The sequence below is a fragment of the Thunnus albacares genome, chromosome 16 (assembly GCF_914725855.1).
Source record: "Thunnus albacares chromosome 16, fThuAlb1.1, whole genome shotgun sequence".
In the NCBI taxonomy this organism is placed as follows: Eukaryota; Metazoa; Chordata; class Actinopteri; order Scombriformes; family Scombridae; genus Thunnus; species Thunnus albacares.
In genome coordinates, this window is record NC_058121.1 from 26566430 (window position 1) to 26592500 (window position 26071).

The 26071-nt window shown below is 40.6% G+C and overlaps 2 protein-coding genes across 6 annotated transcripts in view; both read right to left on the reverse strand.

The window, feature by feature from the left end:
• Window positions 1-722: 722 nt before the first annotated feature.
• Window positions 723-9443, reverse strand: angel2 (angel homolog 2 (Drosophila)). Of its 3 annotated transcripts, none has more exons than XM_044329687.1 (9): window positions 9202-9443; window positions 6043-6956; window positions 4782-5002; window positions 4506-4575; window positions 3849-4279; window positions 3535-3670; window positions 3294-3360; window positions 2887-3020; window positions 723-2475 (listed from the first exon to the last, which is right to left on the reverse strand). In XM_044329687.1, exons 2-9 carry the CDS (start codon window positions 6947-6949, stop codon window positions 2312-2314), a joined length of 2130 nt encoding a protein of 709 aa, XP_044185622.1. In that variant the 5' UTR covers window positions 6950-6956; window positions 9202-9443; the 3' UTR covers window positions 723-2311. The 3 variants fall into 3 exon arrangements, with proteins under 3 accessions (XP_044185622.1, XP_044185620.1, XP_044185621.1); XM_044329685.1 differs by having other exon boundaries at window positions 3294-3363; XM_044329686.1 differs by lacking the exon at window positions 9202-9443 and adding an exon at window positions 8441-8579 and having other exon boundaries at window positions 3294-3363.
• Window positions 9444-12707: 3264 nt separating this feature from the next.
• galnt14 (UDP-N-acetyl-alpha-D-galactosamine:polypeptide N-acetylgalactosaminyltransferase 14 (GalNAc-T14)) overlaps window positions 12708-26071 on the reverse strand; it is a 202887-nt gene continuing 189523 nt past the window's right edge. For all 3 annotated transcript variants that reach the window (XM_044329691.1, XM_044329692.1, XM_044329690.1), the window contains 2 exons: window positions 20895-21014; window positions 12708-14596 (listed from right to left, as the gene is read on the reverse strand). In XM_044329691.1, coding sequence (XP_044185626.1) covers window positions 14438-14596; window positions 20895-21014 — 279 coding nt within the window. In that variant the 3' untranslated portion in view covers window positions 12708-14437. The remainder of the gene's footprint in view (window positions 14597-20894; window positions 21015-26071) is intronic.

A 26071-nucleotide genomic window follows, 5' to 3' on the forward strand; every position in this document is an offset into this window, starting at 1 on the left:
CACACACACACACACACACACACAGATGAAACGAGGAACAAAAGATGAGAAAAAAAAGAACAAAAAAGTTGAAGACAAATAATTATTTTCTATTTAAAACATTTATAGGCTGCAACTAATGATTATTTTCATTATCGATTAATCATTTAGTCTATAAAATGTCAGATAATAGTGAAGAATTCCTGTTGTAGTTTTCATCAGTCCAGTTTGATGTCTTCAGATATCCGAAACCCCCAAAGTTTTAAATTTACAGTCATGTAAAAAAACACAAAAGATAAAAAGCTGGAAGCAGCAAATTTTTGCTGGAATTATAACTAAAACGATTATTCAATTATCCAAATAGTTGTCAATTAATTTTCTGTCGATCAACTAATCTATTAATCGACTAGCAAAAGGAGAAAAAGGAGGGTAAAACCGTCTCCATAATAAATAAACAGAAAACAGCCTCCAGTGAGGTAAGAATGGTGAAAAAATCTGATTTAATGCTGTCAGACTGAAACAGCAGAACAGAACTGATTTAAACACTTATTTCTTCAGTGACAAACAAACAGGAAAACCAGTCGACTCCAACTCAGAGCAAACATGTGAAATAGTGTTAAAATGCACAGATGGCAGATCTGTGTAGACGAGACACACAGATCTAAAACTCTGTCTTCATCTTTCTTCACACTGTTTGTGTATTTTTTTGCAGAAAACACCATGAAACCAACAGCAGCCACATGTTAAAAGCATGAAGTCCTTTATTTACAAACTGTAAACTGTCCAAAAACTGTCAAACAACACTCAACACTTCCACTTAAAAAAATATATCCATGCCTCGTCGATTATGTACAAGAAATCATAACAGAGATGAGCAAATCTTTCATTTCACCGTTTTTTAAATGAACAAAATTCCAATTTTTTTTTTTTTTTGGACAGTTTTTCAAACTGGATCTAAAGATGAAATATACATTTTAATGTGAAGTTATTATACAGTATCAGTTCTTACAATAAATACTGAAACTTGAAGAGAAATAATTTCCTGCTGTTCAGTGTTTGATTTAAAGTTACTACAAGGAACTTTCACTTCCTGTTGATTTCAGTGCCCCCTGTGGACAAAAGCAGTAGTGTTTATCTGGAATGAAGACTGCATTTACCATGATCACCTTCGCCTAAAGTTTAGTTTTCGTACCGTTCATACAGTGAGGTCACAGGTACGGCAGGTCCTTTATTCCTGTTACACCGCCGCTCGCTCTCTTCATTCACTCTCTAGCTCGCTCGACCACCGCTGCTGTCTCTCTCTCTCTGTCTCTCATTCGTGCTTTCTCATCTTTTTTAAAATGAGTCCAACTTTACTTTTAAAGTTAAAGAGAAGAGTCCTCCCTCACGCTACAACGCTACATGTAACGTAAACATACAGTCGGTTCTTCTGGTCTGCGTGTTGTAAATTGATTCGTCTGATTTTGGGGGGAAACATTTATAATAATTATATAGAAATAATCTTCATGCTGATGGTCTTGTTTGTTTATGTAGGTCATATAGAAGCATCAGTATTAAACTGTTTCATAACCAGTTATAAACTCATTGTAGTTGCTTTAATGTCATTTTTAATGTATGTTTTTTGACACATTAGATAAAACAAAAGAAAACGTTGAAGCATTTTAAAATAGAAGCTGAACATTCAGCTTTTTTCCTTCATGAGTCAATAATGTCTGAACTGAGTTTGATAAACAGTTAATTCAGTAAATATCTGGAGATGATTGATGGCGGCTGCTTTGCCTCGTTATCACGTCCAAATCAAGTATTTGTCCTCATCAGCAGCATTTTAACTTCAAGATTTAAAAAAAAAAACAAAAAAAAAAAACGTCATTTAAAATCCGTCCGTTCATATTCACATGCTGCAAAAAGACAGCGATAAGAAAGTAAACTATATACAATAAAACCTTTAACCACAGTTGAAGTCTTCGTTCTTTTCAGAAGGAATTTCTCTTTTTTAATTTCTCCAAAGTGAAGAAATTAGAATCAACCAGATGAATATTAGTATCTGTAGTAACACGTGTTGTTTATGAATCTGGACCTCTGGATGTTTTATCTTCATGTTGAAGGTTGAAGATGATCTGAAAATGTGACTGAGAACTTGATATGTGTGCAAACTCTGCACGGCACCACTGAAGCTGCCTGCTGAGATAAAACACTGAGTAACAACGACTTGTTCATCATCACACGTCTTCATCGCTCCCTCCATCCCTGAGCTGCCTTTTTTTTTTAGCATCGTGCCGCTAGAGATGTTCTGATTGGCTGTCCCCCCGTGTCGCCGTGACGACACTCCAGGTCAGCGCTGGTAGCGGAAGCGAGCGAGGAGAGGGAGATGGTCGGACGAGTGCTGGTGATTGGGCAGGCCGTTTACGTCCTCCAGCTCCGACTGGCCGACCAATGACAGCCTGCCCAGCAGCTGGAGGCCCCGCCCACCGGGAGGTGACGGAGACGCGATCGATTCTTTAAAGAAGAAGAAGAAGAAGAAGAAAAGAAAGGAAAGAAAGATGGTGACAGACAGGAGAAAAGATGTGAGAAAATAGAAAGTAAAATAGAAAGTATGAAGGAGCCTCAAGACTGTTTGACTTAGTTTTGATCAAATATCTTCAGATTTAAGTCAAGAGTCTTTGTTTCATTTAGTCAAAGTTCTGTTAAGTGTTAAGACGACTTTAAACATGATACTTTCTTCTTCTCTTAAATTAAAAAGAGGAAGTGAGATGTGGAGGAAAGCATTTTGATTTTTGGAAGAGAAACTCAGGTATTATATTGACACCAGCATCAAAAACGTTCAAAACTAGTCCTAGTTAGCACTTCAGTTGAGTGTGTGTGTGTGTGTGTGTGTGTGTGTGTGTGTGTGTGTGTGTGTGTTCGTACCTGCAGGAGTGTACAGGATGTAGTCCACCGTCATGGCCGTGCGGGAGTGGCAGGTGGTGATCTCAGGTCTCCCGTCAGGCGGCAGGCAGTGCTGGTAGGACGACTGCAGCTTCAGGCTGTGCTCGATCCTCGCTCTGCAGAAACACACACACACACACACACACACACACACGCACAGGTTCAGAGTGTGTGTGTGTTGGTACAGACTGCAGACTCAGCTTTACACTTGGACTTCAGAAAGAAATACAGTGTTGATTCCAAATTATAAAATCAAAGCGTTAAACAGAAAACTTGTGAAACTTCAACATAAACACATTTTACAGCTGCAGAGTGTTTCACAAGGTCACATATTATAACTAAAAGGCTGCTGAGAGAGGGATGGAGAAATGAAGAGAGAGAGATGTTACCTGTGGAAAGAAACAGCAGCTTTGGTTGCAAGTTCTTCTACTGTCAGATTAGAGATCGCTCCTTCTACTGCTGACAGACAGAGACGACAGGAACGTAAGATAAGCTGAATAAACAAAGACTGAACGGACCGTAAACCACAACCAAACGTAGTAAACACAGTAGAACTACAGTAGAACTACAGTAGAACTACAGTAGAACTACAGTAGAGTAGAGCTCGGGTAGTTTTAGTGGTGAGTTTACCTGTCGGGCTGCTGGACGACGTCTCGGCAGCGTGTTTGTTCTCGTACTGACACTGCTGGTTGATTCCCAAACTGTGAGACCAGATGGGAGCCGTGAGGAGACGCTGACCTCTGGGACTGTTCTCCTGACCCGACACCTGCACGCACACACACACACACACACACACACACACACACACACACACACACACACATAAAAAACATGATCAACGATCAAACAGTCAATCTATAGAATGTCAGACAATAGTGAAAAATGCCGAAGACGACGTGTTAAAATGACCAGATTCGTCCGAACAACAGTTGAAACCCACTCACCATGCCGATCTGCAGGCCCTGGTACTCCAGGCTGCCGGTGGTCAGGAAGCTGTACAGCGGGCTCAAGGGGGTGGAGTTAAAATCTCCGCACAGAACAACCGGATTGCTCGACCCGTCCGGGAGGCGGGACAACCGTTTGATCTCGGCCAATAGGATGGCCAGCTGGGCCAGTTTGATGTCGCCTCGGCGGGGGTTGTAGAGGAGGTGAGTGTTGGCGACGCAGATGAAGGCGGAGGGATCCGACCGGGCGGCGGCGTCGTTCGGCCGCAGCAGCACGACCAGTCCGACGTTGTCCCTGTCGAGGAGGGCGTCGCCGGGTCGGAAGAACTCGACGGGATTGGAGGAGAGGAGTGAGAGGCGGGAGGTTTTGAAGATGACGGCACAACCGTCTGGTTTCTTCCCCGTTCGCTTCTTATATTCACACTGGTAGCCTGAAACACACACACACACACGCACACACACACACACACACACACACACGCACGCGCACACACACACACACACACACACACACACACACACACACACAGTTAGAAACATGATATGACATTTGTGTATTTAAATATTTTTATTATGTTCATCGAAAGCAGTGTTGCCTCGTGTTTCAACTACTGCCACACACGCGCACACACACACACACACACACACACACAGTACCTAGGTCCTGTAGAGCAGGTTTAATCTGGTTTTCATAGTGGTCCTGCTGGACTTCTTGAAGACAAAGGATCTAAGAACAAAAAAAGTGAGTATAAATGATGATAGCAGAATGTCTGCTACATGGCCATAAGTATGTGGACAGTCCTGTATAAAAGTTAAGTTTACATGTCCACATACTTTTGGCCATATCTTTTTGAATCCTGTATCCTACGGCTACATTCAGCCGTCTTATCCTCACAAGGATCATTAGAGTTTTATCTGATCTCATCTGCTCACATCAGCGTCGTACTGCCGGATCTCATTCAGCAGGTTTGGCAGCCGGTATTCCCATGGCAACACGCCGGGGTGACAGTGTTGGTACAGGTAGATGTTGTCCCGCAGCAGCTCCTGAGACAGGATGTTGTAGGACAGCACTGAGAAATCGAACGCTGCGTTCACTCCCGGCGGCTGCGGAAATGTTCTGCAGGCGGGAGACGACTCCCACTGTCTCTGAAGAGCTGAGGAGAGAGAGAGAGGCGAGGAAGATGAAGAGAGTTTAAAGATGCAGTGCGGGACTTTTGTCTCCTCCTTCTGGCTGTGAGATGAATTACATGTCATAGACTCCGCTGTAGCCTCCTTCATCACTACTGTTATGGTTGTAAAACGGTGGATAAATTGTTTTGAGCGTCACACAACCACCGAGAAACGACTTGTTAAACTGTCAGAATTTGATCCGATCAGTCTGATAACATTTGGAAAGTCTAGAAGAGCCGCACGATTTAATTATTTTATCCCGTTCAAGTTAGCAGAGCGCTAACAGGAAGTTAGCCGGTGAAGTCTCTGGTGTGCATGATGTCAAACCCGACACCACATTAATATCTCCAGTATACTGATAGATTTATCTAAAGGTGAAAGGCTCAGTCAGTCATTGTGTGAACTCGTTTGGCTCGAATGTAACAGACGTTCATTTAGTTGTAAAAGTTCCAACCTGCAGGTTTACGACGGGTTTGAAGATGTGACTTTGCACCCTGTGATAACAGCAGCTTAACAACAGTCAGTAGATGCTCAGTGAGCGATTCACTGCACCGACACTATATGTGCATCATATAAGACCTGAGAGATATATATCAGATAAATACAGATGGATCCACACTGTTCACAGGTGACTGATGGGTAACACAGTACGTCATGTAAGTCTCCTTCGTTTGTTTCAAATAATTCACTAAATGAACGTTAGCTCAGATCCGCGTCGTGCATCATAAGTTTGATTTTAATTATTTACAAACGGTCACTACTTGGAACAACTGAACCGTATCACAGGTGTGAAAGCAGCTTGAATGACTAACAGGAAGATGTTTTATTTCAGCCGTTGTTTGTCACTGAACTACAACAGAAAGACGATGTGACTTATAACTGAAAATCAAATAAATTGATCACTGTGATGGATTATTAGCATCAATCTGACAGTAACATGAAGTGAAGTCTGCAAGATAAAGACTAAAACCGTGTTGTATGTTTCCGCGGTGATGTAAAAACACACCGTAATGAGTCAACTGACCTTTCACTGGAACTTGCGGGCAGGTTCCAGGCGGAGGCGGCTGCCTGTCGGCCCCGGCAACCTGCCAGGGGTTTGGGGGAGGAGCTGTGCTGCGAGGCTGGGACTGACGCCCTCCTCCGTCTCTACTTCTGTCCCGGTCTTTAAACCAGGGGTTTGGTTTGTGTGTGACCTGTGTTTGCTGCTCAGGTTTGAACCCGGAGGTTTGAGTCCTGGACGCTGCGTGTTGGGAGTCTTTACGTCCTCCCTGCTGATGTGCGCTCCTCCCTCGATGCGGCGTTTCATCTCTACCGGCGCCGTCTCTTCGCTGCGTGTTTCCATCTCTGTCTTTATTCCCGCTTTTAGTCCTTTCCACGTCTTTATCTCTGCTGTTTTCCCTACTGGCGCCTTTTCCAGCTCCGTGTTTCCCGTCTTTGAAGCGGTGGTTCGGTCGGAAGCTGCCGTCGGCGCCGGGATCCAGGTGATGCTGCTCCCTCTTGGAGCCTCCATCCTTTGCTTTTCCTCCCGGTGCTCCTCCTCTGTTTCTTTCCCTTTCTTCGTTGCCGCCCTTCTCTTCTACACTCTTCCTCCGTTTGTGTGGCGGCCCTCTGTCGGAGCGCTCCATCATGAGGCCGGCGGAGGTGTTGAATGAACGCCAGCTACCGGCGGCGGCGGCGCCTGGGTTGATGTTCTCGAGGTGTAACGTCCGACCGGAGGAAAGCTGACGGGCTGCTGGGTGGGAGCGGGGGAGTCGAGGAGGCCAGGGAGGAAATCCCCGCACCGTCCACCATGGAGGAGGAGCGGGGGTGAAATGGGGGCGGGAGGGGGAGGCGGAGGAGGCACCGCCGCTCCTGAAACCGGCCCTGCAGGGAGCAGCACGGCCGCGGCGAAGGAAGGAGGAGCCGAAGGAGCTCAGCTGGCGAAGGAACATGGGGCGACTGGAGGGAAGAGAAGAGGAGCAGTATATTAACTCCAGTTTCATCTCTATATAAACATGTATGTATCTGTTCTTCACCTGTTTACATGAACATAACAACGACATGTTTAATTATCTTTGTTCAGCTTGTTGTTGTTGTTTATCTCTCTGAAGGTTGTTGTGTGTAAGAACATTGAGAGACACTAAACTAGAGTCATATTCCTTCTATACGTTAACATACTTGGCTGATAAAGCTGATTTTGATTATTTTATTTATTTATTTATTCCCGCAGCCAAACATGATATCATCAAATTGTTTACTTTGTTCCATCAATAGCAGAAGAAAGCAGCACATCCTCACATTAGAGAAGCTTGGAAGCAGATAATGTGACACTTTTGCTTTATAAGTGATACTGAAATTATCAGTCGATATCAAAATTGGTGAAACATTTTCTGTCCACAAACTTAATCGATTAATTGATTGATCGGGTTGGTTGTAGGAGTGTTAAATATAGAACAAACAGAAAGAAAGAGTGAAATAAATCAAGACGTACTGATACTGAGTCACATCAGACACATTAAAACGTCTTTGTGCTTTATCAGCTTTTATATCATTAGTTTTAGTAGATCGACGTCTGGAAGCTTTTTATTAAACGACTGTTAACTGTCAGTTTGCACTTTAAGACTCGTCATGAGCTGCGTTCAAGTCAGTGATGTGTCCATCATGAACGAGTCAGAGTCCTTTAAGTGAACGATGGGAGACGACTCCCGTCTGAGCTGGATATTTAAATTCTGATGTGAAAAGTCCTCTAACCTCAATGTCAAGTGTTTCACTCCTGAAGTGACCTTGTAGGTGACCTCTGACCCTATCAGCCGATACCCAAAGCCCAGGTATCAGTATCAGTATTAGTATCAGTATTGGTATCAGTATTAGTATCAGTATTGGTATCAGAATCAGTATTAGTATTGGTGTCAGTATTAGTATCAGTATTGGTATCGGGAGGCTGTTTTGAACAGTTCAATATGAATAAAACGTTCAATACACGTGTGTAATAGTGTTTGATGTTTTACATTATTTAAGGTTTTTATACCAAAAATAATATACAACTGTGGTACTCTGGAATAAGGTTTAGTATAATTACATTGAACAGTTTAAGTGATATATGTTCATACATACCGATCATAAGTCAAAACAGTGTTAAATTAAATGAAGAGCCGTTTGGGAGCTGAAACAGCCAAATGATCCGGATCACTAACAAGAGCCAGAATTCCCACAAATAGTTCAGTCGATTTATGATTTTTTTTGGAAAATTTTAACCAGAAGTTGTTATTTATGTTGCTGTTCTTCCTAAAATATCATGATGACAAACTAGAGCACAAATGTTGGTGTGTTTTATAGAACAATTAAGTTAGTTTGTTGTCTTTAGTTTTGTTGAATGAAAACATAATTCAGATTTCCTCTTTATTTTTAAATCCTGAGCAGCTAGCTGACATTAATGTACTCACTTCCCGCCGGCGGTGGAGAAAACATCGTTTATGTTTCGGCTCGTCAGCAAACAGACAAATAATTATCTGTAAACATTATTTAAGTTTTAAATCGATGAGAACTCGAATAACAGGTTCTCTGTCCCCAACATAATACGTCACGGCTGACGTAGAAAGTAAGAGACGCGGAAACTTGTGCTGCATTTCTTAGCTTGTGTTTCCCAAAACGTAAAGAAACAGGCCGAGTAACGCCACCTGGAATAGATTTTTGAGCTGAATCTCTTGTTTAAACCAAACAGGCAGCAAAATACCCCACACGCTGTTTTTTTCTTTACTATATAGTTCAAGAAGTGTCTCCTTTCATGAATTTACCGCTATTTTCTTCTAGCACATGATCGCTGGGCCGCTCCGTATTCATGCGGATAATACCGATTGTTCCGAACGCACGTGAATGCAGCACTGGAGCCTTCTGCTCGCGCTGGAACTTGTAGTCTCTTTGTTCCGTTGCCTAGCATCGACTGACAGTGAACGGACTACAAACGTCTCGGTGTGGCGGAAACAGTGGTCCGACTAGAAACATAACTAGCTCACCGCTTCATCTTTTTTTCATCGAGAGCATCTTAAAATGTTACGATTTTTTACGTAGTAATAATCAGGTGTCATGGCTAAATTACACACAAGGGTGAAGCAGGTGGAAATACACAATCGCAGCGTTTTTCTTCATTTTTAGCCGCCTTGAAAATATAAGGTTTTTGCACAAACGAAAAGGTCATTGTACTTACGTAAAAGCGAGCCTCGTCTGGAGAACAGCGGCGCCGTTACAAACGGTTTAAAAAGAAAAGATGTCAGCTTCTAACGTGCGACATTTCCTATTAATCCATTTCGCTAAAGTCCAAAGTAAACCGGCTTAGAACAGATTAATGATTCACTGTTTGGTTAAAAATCACCGCTGGTCTGAGAGAAGAGAGCAGTCCGCACACATCCTCCCTCACTGCGGGTGTGTGTGTGTGAGTGTGAGAGTGTGTCTCTCTCTCTTCAGTTTATTGTGCTTTTAACTGCACGAAAGCAGCACCATAAAGCAGTGGTGGAAAATAACTATGTTCATTTACTCAAGTGCTGTATTTAAAGGTTGTAAGTACTCCACTTTGAATAATAATGTGTGTCTGATATGGTTTTTCCACAAAAAAAGTTCAATTATGTTGTTAAAATCCTTAAAATGACATCTACTCCTCCTCCCTCATTAAAAAAAATCCATAACTATAAATATGCAAATAATGTTCATTTCAGAAGTTTAACTGCTGGACACAAGATGTTTCCTCCTTCACTGTGAAGTATCAGTGTTTGTTCACTGGAGGCTTCAAGTTTAAACATCACACCTGTTTAAGTTGAATATTGAACCACCATCGGCTCCAAACTGCTTGTGATGTCACATATCCTGCTCGTAGGCCTTAAAATCTTATTTTCAATGAGATCAGAGAAACTTTGAAACTTTCCTCTTTCAGTAGATGAAAACAGACTCTGCACAAAGGTCAAACATCCAACTTTAGGAACAAGAAGAAAAGGTACTTTGAGGTACTTGTACTTTACTTGAGTATTTCCATGTGATTCCACTCCACTACATTTCAGAGGGAAATATTGTACTTTCCACTCCACTACATTTATTTGACAGCTTTAGTTACTTTTCAGATGAAGATTTGACACAATGGATAATATAACAAGCTTTTAAAATACAACACATTTTTAAAGATGAAACCAGTGGTTTCCAACCTTTTTGGCTTTTGACGTCTTACAAAAAGCAGTGTGTAGTCGGGGTCACATTTCACATGTCTATGAGTTGTTAACAGCTCCACCAAATAGTGATTTTTCCCTCTAAACTTCTCACATGCTTTCATTTCAATAAATGTTCAAATGATCCAATATTTCACCAAAAATCAAAGATTAGAGAAAAAGTCCAAAAACTGAAAACAGATTTGTGTATCAGAACTTTGTTTTTTCTTCTTTCCTCTCCCATTAATCATCTCACGACCCCTCAGATTTATCTGCTGACCCTTTGGAGGGGCCCGACCCCTAGGTTGGGAACCACTGGACTAAACTAGCTAACTGTATATAAAGTAGTGTAAACTAGCTCCACCTCCAGCAGCTACAACAGTAACATGCTGCTCTAACACTGATGCTTCACTATTAATAATCTAATGATGTCATATATAATAATATATCAGTCAGAGGGACCAAACCACTACTTTTACTGCAATACTTTAACTACATCAAGCTCATAATACTTATGTACTTTTACTGCAATACTTTAACTACATCAAGCTCATAATACTTATGTACTTTTACTGCAGTACTTTAACTACATCAAGCTCATAATACTTATGTACTTTTACTGCAATACTTTAACTACATCAAGCTCATAATACCTATGTACTTTTACTGTAATAAGATTTTTCAAGCAGGACTTTTACTTGTAATGTAGTATTTTTACATTTCTGTATTGGTATTTTTAACTAAGTAAAGGATCTGAAATACTTCTTCCACCACTACTGAGAACTATTTTTTATGTAAATTCATCAGAACATAATCAACACTCCCGTCTTATCAGCAAAAAGATGCCATTTACTTTAATTCTAATGGTCTAACAGGGCAATTGAGTTGAGACTGTTGTGTACTTTAAATGGGAAAAGCCTTAAAAGCACTTTTTAAAAAAGTAATTAGTTCTTGAAGACAATATACACACAGTTTTATTTACTTCTATAAGCTACATCCAGAAATACACACACAGAGTTTCTCTTTGCTTTAAGAGAAGTTATCTCATATTTAAAATCAACATCCAGACAAAAATCTTCTATCTGTCAGACGTGAACCTCCATTGTATCAGAGGATAAAGATGCTGAGTCACTCATATGTGATATTTAATAAAAAGCCATCATCAGTATGTACAGTACGTATCTGGCTTTTTAAAGCAGTGTTCAGGTTGAGCTATTTTCTCATTAAATTATATTAAAACCTGAATTATTGAATGCATTTCCCTCATGGCAGTAAAATATGACACAAGAAGTAACTCTGCACTTTATAGTAGTATAATAATATCAGCAGTACTACTAGTAGCAAGCAGCAGGAGCCTTTGTAGTTGTACAAGGTGGTAGCAGTAGTACTAGTAATAGTTATAACTGTGACAAGAGTAGTAAGTTTACCAGTATTATTCATATTTCTTCTAATAGTACTTGACATAGTACTGTAGTAATAGCAGCAGTGTAGTTGTAGTAGTAAAATAGTAGTTATAATAGTTCCATTAGTAGTAATAGTACTAGTTGTAGTAATATTAGTAGAGTTCAGGAGTAGAGGCAGTTAAAGTTGCAACCGTATTAATTTATGACACAATTTCAATACTTAGGCCTTTATCAATCATTATGGTTTATTGGCTTGCAAAACCTTTTAATTTAGGTTGTTTAGATTTTAGGAATATGAAGCATTTTAAGATATTCTGGGAAATGACATCACAATTAATACCAAAAATACCAACGTAGACACTGGGGAAATATGTCTATTGCAGATGAAACTTTGCACTCTGCTCATAAAAATGTGCATATCTCAAAAACTAAAAAATGTAGATAGTTCAAATAACTTGTAGAATGTTAAGAAATATTTTGTTCATGTTTCTACATTCAGAAATGTTTTGGATCAATGTGTTTTGTGTGTTTATTCAGTAAAATTTGATGAAAAAAACGTCAGATTTTCGTATTTTTAAAAAAATATATGACACAATTTCAATACCTTTATCAATTATTATGGTTTATTGACTTACATAACCTTTTAGCTTAGCTTGTACAGATTCTAGGGATATGAAGCATTTGAAGATACTCCAAAAAATGACATCACAATAAGCAAAAATACCAATGTAGGCGCTGGCGGACCATTTCTATCGCAGAGTTCAAAGGGTTAATAAAAGTAAGAGCAGTAGTTGCTGGTGATTGTAAAAGTTGTACTGCAGTTGAAGTATTTGTAGCAGGTAGAGCAGTAGTAGTAGTAACAGTATTAGTAGTACTGTATGTACTAATCAAATTGTGGTGTTTTATTAATGTAAAGAATGTGGTTTTTATAAGTTATTACAACAAAAAGAGACGATTGCAAGTTTTAGTTTATTAATTGCAGATGATGTGTGTGTGTGTGTGTGTGTGTGTGTGTGTGTGTGTGTGTGTGTGTGTGTGTGTGTGTACTGCTGGCAGCTTTCAGGTTTCCATTACTGCATTTAAACATCACAACCATTTCAATAAAATAGAAGCAGCCGTTAGAAAAAAAACCTTTATTCAGGAGTCAAACAGGATATCAAAATGATTGAGATGATGCAGCTGATGACGTCAAACAGGAAAGTGAGAAAAGAGACAGAAGTTTCCTCAAAAATCCCTCACATGAGAAACTGAACCGATGAGTTTAGAAGGTTAAAGCAGATATTTAGACTTTTTTTTTTTGTTATTTTTGTAGGTCAGTTAACTTCAGTTGAGTGTTGACTCTGCTGGAATTTGAAATGAAAAACCAAAGAAGAACGTCACATGACTGAAGGGTCACAACAGCTGCGGTTTGTCCGTCAGTAACGACCCCCCCCCCCCCCCCCCCCCCCCGCCGTGTCCTGCCAGTGCATCTCAAAAATAAAAAAACTATGTCAAGTATGTGACCAACAAAAGCTGTGTGGACTCTTTACCTTGACAACAAAACCAGAACCAGAACGATGCATCAGTGTTTAGACTGAAGGACTCTCGCTCTGATAGATTTATGTAGCGTGAAAATAAACACACATGTAGTCGTGTAGAAAAATGCACACATGCACGACAGCAAAGTGAAGCACACAGAAAACACTGCAGAACCTCCGACAGCTGCTGTTCGTCTGTAGCCCTTTTCTGTCTGTGATGCTGCTGATGACTCTTTTATTTATTTCAATGTTTCTCCGTGTCTTGGCTCGTCCGACGGCTGCTGGTTGTTCTGAAATCCAGACCTTGTCGTTCGCTCATGAGCCTCCTTCTTTGGTCTTTTCTTCTTCTCTCCTCTTCCTCAATCGAACTCCAATGACAGCTGCGCTCGGTAAAGGTTTTATAAGACGAAACAGCTGATGACGTAATATTTCATTCCTGCTGTTTGTCACTTTTTAAAACATACTGAAATGATATTCTGTTAGAACATTTTTCTACCAACAGAATATAATATATGATCATTTAAGAGTGAACACTAGTGACTCCTTCATCCTCTTGATCTCTGTCGGTGCAAATCAATCAGGGGTCTTTTTGCCGACTGTCAGGTTCCACATTTAAGGTGATTCTGGTTTTACTAAGCTAACTGGACTGTGTGTTGACTGATAGAAAGTCGTGTGGACGTTGTGCTGAGCTTGTAGTTGTAGTTTTTGTAGGAATTCATCTTGAAATTTGAGTTACATAACAGATTCTCTTCATGCTTCGATCTGCTTTAGGAAAAAAAACAAAACAAATGTTTGTCAGTTTCTCAGAGGTTTTACTCCGTTGAGGTCCTGCTGGTTGGATCTCAGGATCTGAACGTTTCTAGTAAAGACAGTGACAGATATTTGACCAAGTAACTAAAAAAACGTGAGTTGTGCTCGCAGATTCTTCAACAGACTCAGAAAACTTTACAATTTCAATGCAAAAAGATTATAAGACACATATTCTGATATAGTTTTTCCTCAAGCAAAGTTTCTGTCCGACTCAAATCTTTGACAGTTCAGGGGTTTTAAGGTGCACTTGGTTTTTTTTTTTTTTTTTACTCTTCCACAAACAGCATCAGAGACACATTTCACGTGTCTTCATCCAGCAAAGATCTTTCAAAAAAATCAGGACTTGAAATGTGAGCCACCACCTTCCTCTCATAGTCAAGTTTCCCTCCAGCGACCCTCAACGCTCTCATGCATCTCCACTCTGTCTGAGCAGCTGTCTCTGCCCCCCCCCCCCCCCTCCGGGGTCTTTGAGGCGGTGAATGGGTGACGGGGGCGACGGGGGGGTCACAGGGTTAGGGGGGTCAGGAGAAGGGGACTTCCCATCTCTGTGTGTAGGCGCTCAGTTCACAGGGGCTGATGACCAGCATCCGAGAAGAGTCCATCCCGTCCAGAGCCATCTCCGAGTCCAGGCAGAACCGAGAGACGAGGTGCTCCAGGTGAGTCCCCGACTTCTGCCACCGCTGGAACAAACAGAAAACAGCTGGAGTGAAGATTTCTACACAGAAATACAAAGAATTAGCCCTCAGTTTGATCCCAACACTGTATTGTAGTGAAAGGAGGTAAAACTGCAGCAGGCGACGCTGTAATTAAAGTCGCTGCTTGGATGAGCTTCCGAATCCTGAAACCTGTAGGCAGCCGAGACGTCTCTGGGAAGGTGTTCAGTCATGCTCTGCAGGGCAGGCGTATTACTATATGACCAAGGTGCAATATGCAAAAAAAAAAAAACATGAATCTGTCAGAATTTGCAGTGAGAGATGATGTGTTGAACTCTCTTGAATACAAAGAAAGAAGAAAGTGTCTCATGGCTACAAGGGTACAAAGAGCTCGTTGAATCTAAATCAGGTGGTTTTTTAATATAAAGAAGAAGACGTGTTAGTATCAGAGAGAGAAAATATCAAACTTCACCAATAAAAATCAAGAAAAGAGAGATGACAGCACAGTGTGAGTGACAGATGTGGGATCCAAACTTTTCATAATCAGGTTTTGTTACACCTGCATATCAAAGTGTTAAATTGTGGACGAAACCTTCTGACTTCACTGTCAGTAAAATGTGTCTGTAGTTTATTATATCAGGCATCGGAGTAAAGACATTATACAACAACATCACCACATACAAAAAATATCCTGCAGGGAGGAAGTCTACAGATTTGACTCCAGAATAAAGTTCAACTCTAATGAAAAACAAAGCAACAAAAACCTTGAAACAGTCAGGAAGCAACGTGTGCATTTTAACACAGACAGTGTTTATATATTTTTTATTTTTCTTTATCTTGACTTTTGTAGGAAAAAGTCTTTTTACTAATTACCTGTTTATGGAAACCTAAATCTGCTCATAAAATATTTATTTTTTACTCAGATAATATGAATCAGAATTAAGATTTGATAGGAATCAGAATTGTGAAGCAGGACTGGAGTCAAAACAGATATCATCTGTTCTAGTAGGAATCATAAAGAGGTGTGGACTCAGACTCTGACTTGACAAAATCACACAAGTGACAGTCTTGTGACTTCACTTGAACTTTAGACTTTCTACTTGGAATAACTCGATGACTTGAAGCACAAAGATTTAAAATCATGTTATTAATTAAGAGTAACTGCTTCATTTTCCTGTCAACAGATCAACTTCGTTTTTTAAGGTTAATTTTAACTCGTGGTTCATGTTTTTACTCTATGTATGTTCTTAAGGTCTTATTTTTAACTCTTATTCCTGTGAAGCACTTTGTGAATATCATTTCTGTGGAAGGTATTATACTAAATAAACGTATCATTATATATTATTATTATTATTATTATTATTATTATTATTATTATTATCATTATTACAAGCAGGAGATAAAGGTGCCCAGTGGACGCACAATTAATGATTTGATTAGGACTCGAAACATAAGAGTTTAGACTTAAAACTTTTGAGTTAAAAATCAATAACTTTGTCCAAATTCTTACTAACCGCTCATACAAATTACAGCACATGAACAAAATGAGTCAAAAACAAATAAAACATTTCTTTATGGTCAACAGCATAACTGTTTACACCATTGTTCAGGATACTGATTAATAGTGTTGGATTGCTGTGATTCTCCATTTTCACCACTAGATGGCGGCGTCTCCTGACTTTTCATTTGGTTTGACGGTTCTCTGACCAAACAGGCACGTGTGTGTGTGTGTGTGTGTGTGTGTGTGTGATAGAGAGAGAGAGAGAGAGAGAGAGAGAGAGAGCGCGTGCGTGTGTGTGCATTATTCATAGCTGGATTCTTTAGCTGGAAAAACAAAGCGGCAGATATGATCAGACATGAAAAGAGGCTTTTATCCAGCAGCGGGTCTGAAACCAACTCATCAGAGAGAGACAGCGGGAGAGAGAGAGAGAGAGAGAGAGAGAGAGAGAGAGAGAGAGAGGGAGGGAGAGAGAGAGCAGATTGACAGATAAAGGAATAAAGAGAAAGAGTGGAGAAACAAGAGACGAGAGAGCAAAACAGAACCGGGGCGTGTGTGTGAGCAAATTTGTGTGAGCGTGTGATATCTGTATATGCATCTTTGTATCAGCGTGTTTGTGTGTACGGTGGCCATATTGTGTTTGCTGAAACCTCCTGAAGCGTATCGCTGTCATGTATCTTGATCTGGTAGGGCCTTGTAACAACACAAAGACACACACACACACACACACACACACACACACACACACACACACACACACACACACACACACACACGGGCTTTGTTCTGTGAATCTGCATTGTGGCTCTACTGCGGCGCTGTCATGATGACACGCTCATCACAGTGCAGCGACGGGCCGCCGATCCTTTTTAATTGAAAAAAAAAAAAAAGATGGAGGGATAATTAAAAGTAAAATCAATTAGTATTCACCTCATTACTGCCTGCTGCAGCCCTGCTGACGTTGAATAACAATTTGCATTTTTCTCTACGCGCCACTATCTATTACCCAGAATACACTGGGATCAGGTTCAGGTCATCACAGGATGAACACAGACTGAACCTGAAATCTTCCTCCTGTTGGGACTCTGCAGGTTGTTACATTTTTCATGACTTCTTCTTGGCTTTCCTACTTCGAGATGACTCCCGTTGTTCTGGGATTTGATTCCTTCCTGGTTTGTTGATGTTGTTTTACTAAAGAGGAAGAAAAGTCTCCGTTCGTATGTGAAAGGAAGAACCGCTCGTACAAGTAGATTCATTCTTAATAAGTTGCATGAAAAAGTTAAAAGAACACTGGTGATTGATTTTTCTGGAAGTACTGAGTCGTCTGAGTCTCCACACACACACACGAGGAAAAAAACACTCGTTAGACTCATGAATTGTAATCGTGATATGAGCAAACTTCACAGCAAGAAAAGTTTTGGGTGTGTGTGTGTGTGACAGGAAGTGCAGCTGTGTGTTTTTATACTGCAGTAATGATGTGAACCGAGGTGACTGAAGTGTGTATCAAGCTGCCAACCTTTGAATTTTAATAGGTGGATATTGACTGCAGGTGCGGGCAGATCGATACCTAAAGTACAGATACCATCAGTACTACGTCTTGTTTGGGAGGCTGATACTTGTATCAATACGTTTCTCTGCTGCTGCTGCTAGTTGAACCTTGTTAGGTTGGAGAGTTCAAACAATAATCATATCTGTTATTTATCACTGAGGACACATTCAGACTGACTTCTGCAGGTCTGGTGGCCAAAAACAACAGAGTCGACTGACAAAAATGTTAAAATAAGCGAAACATCTGGCGAGATGCAGCTTTGGCTCATCAAATACGTGCAAAAGCACAATCCTGGTGTTGTTTTTCCTCTTTCTTTCTCTTACCTCACACACACACACACACACACACACACACACACACACACACACACACACACACACACACACACACACGTTAAACTGCTGCGCAGCATTTTAGCATCTAATAAGCCTTCAGATGAACAGATCTGTTAGTAACTCCTGGATTTCATGTCTCATCGGTACCTGAAGCAACAAGCCTCCATCATCCACCAGCACGCCTGTCTGTCTGCCTGTCTGTCTGTCTGCCTGTCTGTCTGTCTGTCTGTCTGTCTGCCTGCCTGTCTGTCTGTCTGTCTGTCTGTCTGTCTGCCTGCCTGTCTGTCTGTCTGTCTGTCTGTCTGTCTGTCTGTCTGTCTGCCTGTCTGTCTGTCTGTCTGTCTGTCTGACTGTCTGCATTCGATTCAATAATTAACAGGATATCAGTTCATTAACAACTTGTGATGATAAAATTAATATCAATATTGGTGATTCTGACCCTGATATTACTTCTCTCTCTCTCTACTGTCTCCATCACTTTCTCTCTGTCTGTCTTTCTCGGTGTCTCTCGTCCATCACTCTCTCCATCTCTGTCTATCCTGAATTTAACCTCTCTCTCTCTCTCTCTCTCTCTCTCTCTCTCTCTCCCTCTCTCTCTCTCTCTCTCTCTCTCTTGTGTCTCTCCACCAGTCAGCTCTGGGCTGTTTCTTCAGTGGATCTTCGTTCTAATTAGCTATCATCGCTCTACTTCCTGCCCTCTGACACACACACACACACACACACACACACACACACACACACACACACACACACTGTAACAGCTCTCTCTGCCTTTTTCCTTCACTTTCCCCGGGTCTCCTTCCTCTACACCTCTAGTTTGTCACTTTCGTTTTTTTGTTTTTTTTATTGATTTTTTCCTTCCTTCTTCCTTTCCTTTATTCTTACTTATTTTTTTATTCCTTCTCTCCATCTTTCTTCCTTCCTTCCTGCCTTTCTGTTTTCCTTCCTTCCTTCTTTTCTTTCTTCTGCCCCTTTCTTTGTCTTCCTTCTTCTCCTCCTTCTCATTTCTTCTTTCCATCTTTCCTTCCTTCCTTCCTTCCTACCTCTCTGTCGTCCTTCCTTCCCTTCTTCCTTCTTGCATTCTTTCTTCCTTTTTTCCTTCTTTCTGTCTTTCCTTCCTCTTTCTTTCTTTCCTTCCTTTCTGTCTGTCTGTCTTTCCGGCCCGTCCTGTTTCGTAACAGTGACTCATTATCGCCTCTTGAGGTATGAAGCGGTATTACGAGACAGGACGGACCGGAGCTTTTTCTCACATATAGACCCTTTAATTCTAAAACACACTGGTGATGCGCGGCGTCAGATACGGCGTGCATTAGCAGGGTCAGATACGGCGTCCGTTAGCAGGGTCAGATAGGGCGTGTGTTAGCAGGGTCAGATACGGCGTCCGTTAGCAGGGTCAGATACGGCGTCCGTTAGCAGGGTCAGACACGGCGTCCGTTAGCAGGGTCAGATACGGCGTCCGTTAGCAGGGTCAGATACGGCGTCCGTTAGCAGGGTCAGATACGGCGTCCGTTAGCAGGGTCAGATACGGCGTGCGTTGACGGGATAGAAAACGCTTCTGTCCTATTTTTCAGTGTTGACGCCTGTTGACTCTCCAGAAAAACAACATTTCTTTCCTGATTCCCTCCGTCAGTTGGCACATCTACTGTACCTCAACTTCTTCTTTTGTTTTGTGATCTTCTTCTGTGGTGTTGTTACTGACACAGAGGAAGTTCTCGCTGAGGTATAAAAATATCCAGACCTCTACCAGCCGCAGTCTCAGCGTGGTGAAGCCAGTCTAGACCGGCTGATCAGGAGAGAAATCAAGTGCAAGAACACACAAAACACTCCTGATTCACTTTCTGTGATGTATTATTCTTCTTATTCTGCTGTGAGCTCCGCCGCCGCCACTGCCGTGTGCTACACGCACGCAGTGACGTGTTATATGAGTTAGTTTTCCCTTCCTCTTCTTCCTTCTTGTTCTCGTCTTATTCTTCCTCCTTTTCTCCTTATTTTCTCTGCTCATTTTTTCTCTCCCTTCGTTTCCTCTTCTTCTTTGTTTTCTGGCCACTTCTTCTTCTTCTTTCTCACCAGTCGCTGATGACTCATAGATCAAACACGTAATACATAATAACAGCGACGACAAAAACACGGGAGGGAGTGAATCACATCACACACACTTACACACAAACACGCCCGTATCAACACGCAAACACTCTTTTCATGTCTGATCATAACCGAAAAAGATTTGTTTTAGATTGCAAAGATCCAGATGGGATTAACAAGTACACAAAGCCACAAAACACACACACACACACACACACACACACACACACACACACACACACACACACATTTAAGCACATTTTCCATGCAGACTGAACAGTTGGTGAAGTGTAATGAGATAATTTTCAGCTACCTCTCCCTCCTCCACCTCCCTTCTCCCTCCCTTTCTCTCTCTCTTACTCCTCTTTTGTCTGCCTTGCTTCACCTTTCCACCTGTGCCTCTCTTCCTCACTCTCCTCCTCCTCCTCCTCCTCCTCCTTCTCCTTCTCTCTCTCTCTCTCTCTCGGGTGATTTATTGGTTGTCAGGTTGTTCTCCGCTGCAGGGGCTTCTGGGACGCCGTCAAGGTGCCCAGTGGTCAGGTAATGACAAGTGTGTGTGTATGTGTGTGTGTGTGTGTGTTAAGAGTATTTCAAGCTCCGTGTCCAAAAATATGTCAAGCATCTGCTCCTGAAGTGTGTGTGTGTGTGTGTGTGTGTGTGTGTGTGTGTGTGTGTGTGTGTGTGTGTGCGCAACAGTCATCTTTAGACAAATTCAGCTTTGGATTAATTAACATTTAGATTAATTTATCAGCCATATGATCTACGGTAGCGACTCGCTCGCTGCTACACACCACCCGTCTGCCTGTACTGTGTGTGTATTTATGTGTGTGTGTGTGTGTGTGTGCGCGTGTGCGTGCGGACCTGCTTGCCGTCGGCCATGTTGCAGGGCAGCAGCAGGACCTGGGAGGCAGGGAAGGTGGTGGACAGAGACAGACAGTGCTGCTGCTGACGGATCTGCTGCCCGTGAGTGTAAACCCACTCCTGCAGGGGAGAGAGAGAGAGAAGAAGAGTTAATCTATTTTTATTTATCATTTCAGTGTTTTAACCCTTTAACATCCACCCTTTTTATAGACTTTTCACCTATTTGGCACACCCAGATGGAAAAGCTTATAACAGAAGAACTGTAAGGCCATGATGCATGTGTTAGGCTTCATTTATGACATCTTCTAGTTTCTGGAAATGAATACTATTAATAATAAAATAATTCAAATAAGTAATAATAATAATTGGTCCTTGTTTATAATGAGTCATATTTGAATAACAATAATTAGGACACGCTTTATGCCAGAACTATGCAGAACACCATAAACCTTCTGCATCTTGTCAACCTGTATAAAATCCCAGTCCTCTAGGTCTAATATTATGGGAACACTGGTGACCCCAAACCTCTCCAGTTATCTCCAATTGGCCAAATTGTGCTGGTTAACTGTGGTTTGTTGGTTGGGTTTTTGACATTTTGGAGCGCTGCTTTGGTTTTGGTTTTGTCTCTGATCAGCGGTCATGAATGTTAAGTCGTTCATATTATTGACGGAGGCAACAAAGTGACATTAAATTGTGTGTATTTCCATGTTGTATCCCTTTATTTTGACAGCGCTCCATTTATCTGACAGCTGTACTAATTAGTTATTTTACAAATTAAGATTTTACATCAAAAATGTTGATAAAATTAAAGATGTAGACACTCGTATGTCGTTGTCGGACATTATTCTGCCTCGTCTCTTCTGGTTGAAGGTTTTTAAACCAGATGTTGTCGCCTGGCTGCAGGGATTCGCTCCCATTTATCCACAAAGCATCAGTGAGGTCCAACACTGATACTGGGTGACGGAGCCCGGCTCACAGATCCTGTTCCAGTTGGACGGGGGTTGAGGTCGGTTCTCTGTGCAGACCAATCAAGTTCTTCCTCACCAAACTGGGAAAGTCATTTATTTACGGAGCTGACTTTGTGCACAGGGGGGGAGAGAAACAGGACACGGTCGTCCCAAAAGTGATCCACTGTTGTCTAAAACATCATTGTGTGCTGTAGCGTTAAGAGTTCCCTTTACTGGGACTACCGTACACATATGTTTCTGGCCTCATAGTCTGTGATTATGACAGATTAAACTCTGCAACAGTGAATAAAGTGGTCGGCTCAACCTGGACATTACAACTTATGAAAATGATTAAGAATGAATGCTTTTATTTTGATAGCTAGAGTTAGAGGATAGCTGCTAATTCTTTACTTTGACTTGAGAACAATGTTGAATGCAGAACTTTTACTTGGAACAGAATATTTTTACAATGTGCGACAGATACTTTTACACAAGTAAAGGGTCTGAATATTATTTTTAACCCACCTGTTGTGGGTTACAGGTGTCATTATGTGCTGTCATCAACTTTTACATAGACCAGTCTGCAATAATCCATCTACATATTTTCCTCTGATCTCAACTATAGTTAAAATCATAATTTCTTTGTCAGGATACTGTTTTGAAACCATTTTGATTTTTTTGATGACACCTGTTGTCCAACAGGAAGGTTAAGTAGAGAGACATATAAACTACCAGTCAAACACACCTTCACACTCACTTGAATGAGAAAATGTGACTGATACTGTAGATAGAGAAGCAAACGATCAATATAGAGAATAATGAAGGAAAACAGATTGTAGTTAACTTTAAGAGTAATAATATGTATTATTTTATCTATACTATGATATCCATTGTAAAAAAAATGTATTTATTACATAAAACAAATTTCCAAAATACTGTTATTAATACTTCAGAGAAAAGATAAATGAATACATACAAAAGAGAAACAAAAACATTATATATACTATATATATAGTATATATATACAGTATAAAGTGTTTGATGGAGCCGGGTGTGGCCGTAGTTGATTGGCTGAGACTGATACCAGCTAAGTGTTGATTATCTTTATAACTGTTTTGTTGTTTTGATACTTTGGAGTTCATATGAATAATTTTCTTTGACTTGCGTGAAGCGCTTTGATTTGAACTTGACGTAAGGTCGCCATAGATACACATTTACATACATAACATGTTCAAACATCCATTCATCCATACGAGAGGTCTACAAACAAAACCATCTGACGGTAAGAAGATAAATGTGCATGTTGGAAGTCTTTATTTTGAAAGAATCATAGAAAGTCGGAACAATGTTATTATATTCTCATGTTTTAAAGTGTTAAATATACATCACATAAAGAGATATACAGCATAAGCCTGTCTAATACTGGAACACACTGATGTATATTCATATCCACTCTGGCTGTCCAATATCCACACAGTGACATCTGCTGCACTGTGTGTGTGTGTGTGTGTGTGTGTGTGTGTGTGTGTGTGGGCATTAATATATTCATGTGTAGCTATTTCAGTCTGATGTTGTAAGCGAGTGTTGTAACTTTATTTTCTATTTGACTGATTCGAACTGCTGCAACATTAAACTGCAGCCACACAAACACACAAACACACACCATCACACAAACACACACACACACCGTCTCACACACACACACACACCGTCACAGACACAATGTCACACAAACACACACACACACACCGTCACACAAACACACACACACACCGTCTCACACACACACACACACACACCGTCACAGACACAATGTCACACAAACACACACACACACACACCATCACACAAACACACACACACACGCACCATCACACAAACACACACACACACACACATGCACACACACACACACACACACACACACCGTCACACAAACACACACACACACACACATGCACACACACACACACACACACACACACCGTCACACAAACACGCACACACAAACACACACAGACAAACACACACACACAAAAGCATCATTACAGGAAGGCAATACTAAGGAGGTCAAGGTTCAAAGTAACAGCACCTTGATGTATTAATGATCATGTACAAGAAAGACGTGTTAGGAAAGAAAATAAGAGCAACATAAACACACACACGCACACACACACACACACACACACACACACACACACACACACACACACTAGATAATGTGTAACTGGGTCAGGGTTATTATAGCTGGCAGGATTCATGGTACATTCAACCTGTCTGCTGTTCATGTGTGTGTGTGTTTCCACACCCTTAGGGGACAGACAGTAGAAAGGTCACACCAAAGTGAATCACATCTTCACACACACACACACACACACACACACACACACACACACATACATATACTGGTATCATTAATATCAACGACTTAATTAACAGTTTTAATTATTACCACGTTATTATTACAGGATAAAGGCATCATTAGACAATAAAATTATATTATTAGTTAATTAACAGGGCTGCAACTAATGGTTATATTTATTACTGTTTAGTGGATTTTTAAAAATTCATTTAGGCTATAAAATAGTCATAAAATGCTCATCACAGATTCCCAAAGACTAAAGTTCTTATTGTGTCGGACTGAAATCTATAAATATCAAATACACAATGATATGAAAGACAGAAAAGCAGCAATTATCTTATTTTAGCAGCAAAATGTTTGTTGTTTGATAAATAACTTCATGGACTAATCCTTTAATTTTCTGTTAATCTGTTTTTTTTAATTAGTCAAGCAGTCATTACAGTAATCATGGTGAGAGTTATAGTGTTATAATTAGCTCTAAGCTCTCTCATTGGCCCGTGTGAAGTGACGGAGCGTGATGATTGGTCGAGACAGTAGGAGGTCTGTGATGTATTGAGTTTTATCTGAGATATCTCAACGCTGCAGGCTTTATTTCACCATATGATTGATTTATTGAACCGCAGCGAAGAGAACGACATCGGAGGTTAATTGGTGCTGTGGCTCGATATATCTTCTCTGCAGGAGCCTCCCGGGCTTCACTTACTGTGTTTACATGCAGGCTAAAGACTCTGAGGCTGGTCTCAACCATCTCACTGCTGACGCTGTCATGTGAACATCTAATCATGTCTACATTTGTCACATCAGGACAAATTACAGACATAATCACCATCAGCTTCATCATAACGGAGATTATTATCCCTGAGGTCCAATAACATACAGTATTCTTATATTATGTCATCATCTTTACATACATGTATCTATCATCACAAACTATAATAATGTATCATGACCTATATTTTTATATACATAATGTCAAGTAAAATGTATTTAATTGCATTCAATTTGTTTCATTCTATATTTACACTATGCACATTATATTAGATTACATTTATTATTTAAAAACATCTATGCTCACTGGTTTAGCATATAGTACTGTGTATAGCTTTTTGTTTTATTTGTTAATTGTATGTATTTTTTTTATGTATCTGTGTTGTGTATCTACTAGGGATGTGCAGAGGGCCCAGTATTTGTATTTGTATCTGTATTTGTTGAGGCAGCAAAATTATTTGTATTTGTAAGTGGAAAGAGGCTTAAAAATCCTGTTTTTGTTTTTATTACGCTTTTAATTTTAGTGTTACAATAAGTGTTCATGAAGTGTTCCCTTGGGAGCGCTTCATTTGTGTCAGTAGTTCAGCTTTATCTCTGGGGAACACCCCCAACTCCAGGAGTGACGTCCAAATTAGTAAATGTGCGTCATGTAGCAGGTGGATGTGACTCCCCTCACTGAGACCTGCTGATAGACGTCACAGTTGTTTTTTTTTTTCTTCTCAAAAACAAATAATTTTCAAAATAATTGTATGAAACAAATATTTGTAAAAAACCCCCACTATTTGTGCTTTGCTGAATAACATATTTGTATTCGGGTACACCTCTAGTATCTACTCTCCATCCACTGTGCCTCTCATGTCTTTTCCTTGTGATGCTGTAATATATAATTTCCCTCCTGCAGATCAAAAAAATGCATCACATCTTTATCTTAATCAGACACAACGAGCCTCTGTGTTGTATTTCTAAACAAAACAACACGACCGAATGCAGCGGAGTGATGAAATGTGGAGTGAACACATTTATTTGCAGTATTTTAAGCAGATAACTTACTGTAATGTGAGTTATTGGTTTGCAGGTGAACACACTCAGCGTTAAGGTAG

What these genes read in the sequence shown, in the direction of transcription:
- angel2 (XM_044329685.1), bottom strand. Translation starts at nt 6,949, where the DNA reads ATGTTCCTTCGCCAGCTGAGCTCCTTCGGCTCCTCCTTCCTTCGCCGC. An exon ending in CCCGCAAGTTCCAGTGAAAG is followed by an intron (nt 5,003 to 6,042) that starts GTCAGTTGACTC and finishes CTCTCTCCTCAG; the next exon opens with CTCTTCAGAGACAGTGGGAG. An exon ending in AGGGCCTGCAGATCGGCATG is followed by an intron (nt 3,671 to 3,848) that starts GTGAGTGGGTTT and finishes GTGTGCGTGCAG; the next exon opens with GTGTCGGGTCAGGAGAACAG.